At 36.2% G+C, this 6,412-nt stretch overlaps 1 protein-coding gene across 2 annotated transcripts; it reads right to left on the bottom strand.

Annotated features, from left to right (window-relative positions):
• Window positions 1-1,832: 1,832 nt before the first annotated feature.
• Window positions 1,833-6,178, bottom strand: LOC130622497 (uncharacterized). Of its 2 annotated transcripts, none has more exons than XM_057437955.1 (2): window positions 2,032-6,178; window positions 1,833-1,953 (listed from the first exon to the last, which is right to left on the bottom strand). In XM_057437955.1, the coding sequence occupies exon 1, from the start codon at window positions 6,165-6,167 to the stop codon at window positions 5,262-5,264; it is 906 nt and encodes a 301-aa protein (XP_057293938.1). In that variant the 5' UTR covers window positions 6,168-6,178; the 3' UTR covers window positions 1,833-1,953; window positions 2,032-5,261. The 2 variants fall into 2 exon arrangements, with proteins under 2 accessions (XP_057293938.1, XP_057293937.1); XM_057437954.1 differs by having other exon boundaries at window positions 1,833-2,741; window positions 4,230-6,178.
• Window positions 6,179-6,412: the final 234 nt, after the last annotated feature.

The following is a 6,412-nucleotide window of genomic DNA, read 5'->3' as shown; positions in this document are numbered from 1 at the left end:
GGTTTCTGCTGTCTTCCATACACGTTTTCTGCTGAAACACCCTCTGTTGATCTTCTTGGATTGTTAACCGAGGCAGGATTAGGGAGGAAAAGGATAAAGTTTAACCAAAAGGATAATCATCACACCTTTATCACAAAAATTGAAGAAGCATATCCTTGACTGAAAGTTGTAGGTGGGTTCACCTTGTGTAAAGCTGTAGATGGTGGTTCAAGGAGACCACTAAAAAAATTGATATTGATAGGTATGATGTTAAGATGCTAAAAAAAAAAACAGTGGCGATGGTGTGATTTGCATAAAGCCTCTGCAAGAGAATTTAGATCTGACTCACTTAAAAGAAAATGAGGTATATATAATAATGATTTAACATTGTTTCAATAATATATATATATACAGTATATACAGAATTATATACTTTTTATGTGATAATTGTTTGTGTTTCTAATATCTTGTTTGCATAGTTTGGAAAACGATTGGTTTATATAATCAACTGAGAGAAGGGTTAAAAACATTAGGCTTGTTAGGGATGATGGAACACCACCCAAATGTTTTTACCAAGTTTTTTGTTTTTAATGAAAAAGATACTCTGAACTTGGAGTCTTTTGAAATATGTAGCCAAAGTGAAATATTAATATCACATTTCAAGCGATTTGTATCTGGCGCATCAACAGAGATATTGGATTCAATGTGTGTGTTTGCGACTGGTGCAAAGACGCCGCCATTACTAAAGAAAATAAAAATCTACTTTGACAAAATTTCAGGGGAATTTTACGCATCAACATGCGAACAAACGATTACAATTCCATTGAAGTACGAAAATTTCGATTATCATGACTTTAACTTAACATTTCAAGCTGTCCTTCCGAAAAGTGGAAAAGCATTTAACACAATATAATGTCCGCTCTATTTTGTTTTAAACAGTGACATACTTATGTACTTGTTTTGTTTTTAAGATTCTTTTGTTACCCAACGGAAAGCGATTAATTCGAATTTCAGTGAGGTTTTTCATCTTCTGTTTCTTAGATTGTCACAATACAAAGTCGTTTTTTGTAAAGCCCGTGAATGCGGTAAATTCTGTTCGTTTTTTATATGCATAGGCTGACGATATATTCTATATTACGCAAGGAGTTATGATTCAACTTATTGATATTTTTTATTGTGAAATATTTCAACAATTGAGAGAGAAGTTTTGTAAGATAATTTTTATTTTTATCTAACTAATGTAACAGACACATATGGAGTATATGAGCTAATCCTGCGTGAGATAATATATAATTTGCTTTAAACAATTGTTTGTTTCGTATGTTCCCTGAGAGCCAAGTATATATCTGCTCCGAAATTTTCACTTTGTGCTTTTGGGTTAAATAATGCTGTGACAACTCTGTACTCTTCTGTTGTGAAAGGGTTGTTAATTTTCGGAACTTCTACGATAACAGCGACGTTGTCGCGTGAGCTCGGACCACACCAGTCGACCCCGTATAATTGCACCTCCTCTTCATTGCCTGGTTCCCATATTTCACGATCTATGTCCGACCCCGTCTGTGCTGTATTATGAAGCCCAAATATCCATAATTGATTGGGGGTCATGTTTCTCTCCGAGCTCAAAGGATGATTATTCCACCCATCAATAAACATTTGAAGATGCTGATTAATTCTAAGGAGAAATACGTAATGTAAAAAAAAGAGATCGATTTGGTTATTGATATCCAAGTGACCAGATTGTTCAAGATTGAGCAAAACTTCTTGAAAAATTTGCGTAACTGCGGAGTAAACATCGACCCACAGTCTTTCTATTCTTTGATTGTGCACGCTCTTCGATGCTATGAAGCTTCCTCTTTCCAATCCTCTCGTGTATAGGAACAGCACTGATGAAAAATTGATATACTGTACTGGCAGTGCAGGTAGATAATCTTTCTCGAATAACCGTCAATACATCCATGGATGACTAATTTGTACCTATTAAGTGTGAATATAAAAAGTTGAATACGTAATAGACGCACAAAAAACGACGAAACAAGATCAAGAAATACGTACGCAATTAGTTTATGGTTTCCATCCAAGTGCCATAACGACAAAGGGCCAGCTACTTTATATGTCCTGCGAACGACTGGATTGAATTGAAGACTTCGCAGAAGAATACCCTCTGGATCCACTCGCCTCATTGATTCCCTAACTCTATCTTCTTACACTTTTACACCAGTAACCACCAAAAAACCCTTCATTCTTTTGTATCCTGTATTAGGGAAATCGTTCAGTATCATGATTATTTTTGAATCGAGTTCGTCATCATTTAAGTTAGAGAAAAGACTGTTTCTTCGCAAATTATACTCTTTTAAACGTCTTTTGACAGTGCTCTCACTAATTCTCAACATTAAGGCTATCTGAGGATTTGTGAATCCATGACTTAAATAATATTCGAATACGTCTTCTGGTATTTTGAACTTTGGTGCACCTCTACCACCACAGTGTTCTCTACTTACAAAAGGTAAACAACGCTCAGCATTGTGATCATCATCGCTCGAAAACAACCGAGAAATATCTTCGAGTTTACTTATCAACCTATCAATACCATATTTTCGCTATACTGCTTCTAAGTAAATTGCCAGTCTGTGAAGTCTCTCGAATCTAGTAGAAACTGCATCGTAGTCATTGACAGACAAATTAACATTAGAAGTTTCATGAATGATTTTAATGATCGTCTCTTTTAATTTATCAAGAATCAGGATCAATCCTTCTTTGTTTTGCTGAAACAATAGAGATGACAATTATTATTCACATTATTGTTTTTCAAAACAACTTCTCAGTAAATAAATGTAACATACCAACGAAGTAAGTGCAGCCGCCATGTTGTTTAACCCTGTTAGATAGTCAGAGTTAAATTTTAAATATATTTTCAAGACCAGTTCTGTATTATAAACGATAGTTTTCTCCATTGGCAACGCCTGAAACCAACGCCTAAAACGAACGCCTAAAACGAACGCCCGAATGCGCAAACAAGTAAAACGAACGCCTAAAACGGCGATCGAATGCACGGAATTTTGACCCGGATCCCCCTCATAGAATTGCATTTCGGGAATGTTTCGGGCGAGTTCTAGAAAGTGCGGGCGGTTTCGGACGACAATTGCCAATTTAAGGTTACTGTAAAGGAAACAATTATTTTTTTTGGGTTTTTTGCAAAAAATTCATGACATATAGAAAAAAAAATTCTCTTTCCAATGACATATTTTATAGTCTATGAAGATATTTGGAACGTCCCTTTTTCTGGAAAAAGCCTTTTTAGAGCTGTTATATCCTTCACACCTTTGAAAAAATATATGCAAAATGAGTTGAGCATATTTTCTGTAAACATTTTGCATAATATGGAACTCCCGTATAAAAATATGCATAATAATATTTTTTAGATAGTTTACTTTCACTATCGAATTAAAAAAATCAAAGTTAAGGAATATGCCTGTCTATTAATAATTCTGAACGCGTGCACGCATATTCAGCATAAAGAAAAAGTTCGCACTTCTATCATCTTTCTGCATACTCAGTTCACACATTTTTATAACACCTACGAAAATCTTTAAAAACAAATATCTCGTTAGTAAATTTTAGCATACATGCCTTTACGTTTGTGGTCTCTTTTTCCGAAAGCTTCCTATTGGCTCATTGAAATTTTCGGTAATGAAAAGCTGAATAAATTATGCACAAAAAGTTCCCGGATTTTTTTGTATAAATTACTGATTAGCGAATGATGACAACAGAAAGAAAATAATATGCATTTTTTTAATGATTAAATGTCATTACAAATAATTTCATAATGACGTTATTAGAAAAAAAAAGCCGGGAACCTTTTTGAATTTAATTTATGCTGAAAATAATGGTGCGAAAACGAGAACTCTGCGACCACGCGTTCGGAAAAAGAAGTCATTTTAAAACGAACTGTGAAAAAAAATTGGTGTGTGTTTATTTCAATATATTTTCTTTTTAGAAAATTACCATCTCACGAAAATAGCACCGTCAAAAAAGTCTTTCATCAAGCATTCAGAAACTAAAAAACATAAAAAAAAATTATAAAACTATTGATAAATTATAAGGGTTTTTCTGAGACTACATGGGTAGTGAGTTTTTTTCCTTTACAGTAACCTTAATTCGAAGAGTCGTCCGAACTCGCCCTTTTACATGCAGGCGTTTGCGGCTTATCGGCACCCTCTTGTTTCAAAATATAATATTCAAAATATTTATACCCTTATATCTCATTAACCGCTCATCTAAAGCACATGGTTATATACATTTCATATTCGTACACCCGTTAATGGTTCGAGACATGGCTCTGTTTCAACGTCTTTGCACACTTCAGACAATAGCTGAGCTGTAATATCCCTTAGTTCGTTGAGTCGCCTTGTAACGAATCCTCCAGTATGACAACTCAGTGCATGCTGCACAGTAAATGGTGAACCGCATGCACATCGTTCTGGTAATCTGGTAAGTGGTAGGCTGTATCGCAAGCGAATAGCATCCCAAAACGATTTTTTATCTAATGTAAAACCATATTTTTCTAACGGGAGGACTGTCAACCAGTTGTATGCACCGCTTTCTGTTGAACAATCAAGTGTACGCATTTGCGATTCGTTTACGGACATGGCTTTTACGGCTCTTAACTGTACTTCATTTCGTTTTTTTTATCGACTTGAACCTGACTCTTGACTTTTCGCGTTTCATCTTCTTTGTTATGCTTGACTTCTTGTTGTTCAAACACATCGTTGGAAGCCGCTTTTGTAACTTTTTTGGAGTTGTTGTATTCTATTTTGCAGAGTGAAATAGGATTGATAACACCAATACCACCATACTTCGGAGGTAGAGACAACAAGAATCGTTCGGGACCGTTGCAAATGTGTCCTTCCATCAGTACTGGAAGGAAAATTGTCCTAATGCAATCTTCTAGTGGCTGAAGTATGGATTCAATTTCAGGAACAGTTCTCATGATGTAGGTTATCTTGTCATGTGTGAATGCATATAACGCTGATTGTGGGTCCAATCTTGCAATCCTTGAAAGAACTTTAATTTCTGCAACCCATTCTTCAACTTTTTGCTTGACAAAATTGTTTTTGAATGTCTGCGTACCAATGGTTGCCCCGAGATGTTTACTACTTTCTTTGGTGATTTTTATTCCTATAACTTTGCAGATAATTCCCGCAGTGCTTCTCCTTTATATTAAGCCACGTCTTGTTCTCATTAACATAATAACCAATCGATGGACCATGTAGATCCAGCAGATCTCACCATTGACGTAATTCTTTCAGCTTCACAGCCCCAATTAGATCATCAGCGTAGGTCACCTGCTTTGTCGTGTTTGAAGAATCTGAAGAATGTGATGTGTAGAGAAATGAACTGTTTATCGTTGACATCAATGATGTGATTCCAAGAGCGTATACAGCCATGGCAATTGGATCGCCCTGCGTTGTCCCTTCTTCAGACAAGATTTCTGCTCCACCAAGCACAAAAAGTCTAGCAGGTCTGCTGTAGCAGTTTGAATCGTAGGTAGCAATCGTTGGACAAATGATTTTAATGTTATGAATCATCACAGTTCTATTAAGTGAGTTAAAAGCATTCTTGGCATCAATCTGTAAGACTCCTTCACAATCGTCACTGTTGAAGATGTCATTCATAGCATGAACAGCAATTTCACAGCCATATTTTTGACCTGCACACAACTGCAAATTACCAGCTGCTTCTAAAACATCCTTCTTTAGGACAGCCATAACACATTTCCCCATTATTCTCCTTAAGACTTCACCAATTCCAATAGGTCTCAGTCCTGGACATTTATCTAATGGTATTAACCTACAGGACATTAGAACTTCTAAAGTCGCACATTGATTTACCTTCTCCATTTCGATCATACATAATTGTTTTACCATTTGTGCAACTGCTCTTCTCAGGTCACTGCCAGTATCACCATAGATATTTGAATCAAGAATTCGCCTCCATTCATCCGCATCAACTCCGGAGGGTCCGCAAGCCCCTTTAGTTGCAGCTGCACATTTCTTAACCAATTCGGGTGTTATTTCATCGAAAACGATTTCGTGCACATAATTTACTGGTCCTTTAAGTAATAAATTCTCATTCTTTGGTCTTAGCCTGGGGTGCTTCTCCGCCAGCAGGTTCATTGTGTCAGCGTTCATCAGTAGAACACCACCTTTTCCTGATTTGCTGAGTAGTTTTCAGGGCTGCATTAACTTTTCCATTTCTCATGTAGTTGGAAAACGTTTTAGTAACATTTTCGTCATCATTGTATATGTTGCTGCGATGGTTCATCTGTTGTTGTATGAAGTGCCCTTCTTGTAAGAGTTCTGTTAATTCTCCTCTATCATATTGGCTTAACCTTCTCTCCAAATTGCTTTTGTTTTGCTGGGCACTCGTTCTGCTT

Source organism: Hydractinia symbiolongicarpus, chromosome 12 (genome assembly GCF_029227915.1).
Source record: "Hydractinia symbiolongicarpus strain clone_291-10 chromosome 12, HSymV2.1, whole genome shotgun sequence".
Lineage (NCBI taxonomy): Eukaryota > Metazoa > Cnidaria > Hydrozoa > Anthoathecata > Hydractiniidae > Hydractinia > Hydractinia symbiolongicarpus.
The sequence above is the reverse complement of the archived record's forward strand: the minus strand, read 5'-3'. Positions and strand labels throughout refer to the sequence as shown.

Excerpts from the sequence above, each read along its gene's own strand:
- LOC130622497 (XM_057437955.1), bottom strand. The coding sequence starts at position 6,167 with ATGAACGCTGACACAATGAACCTGCTGGCGGAGAAGCACCCCAGGCTA.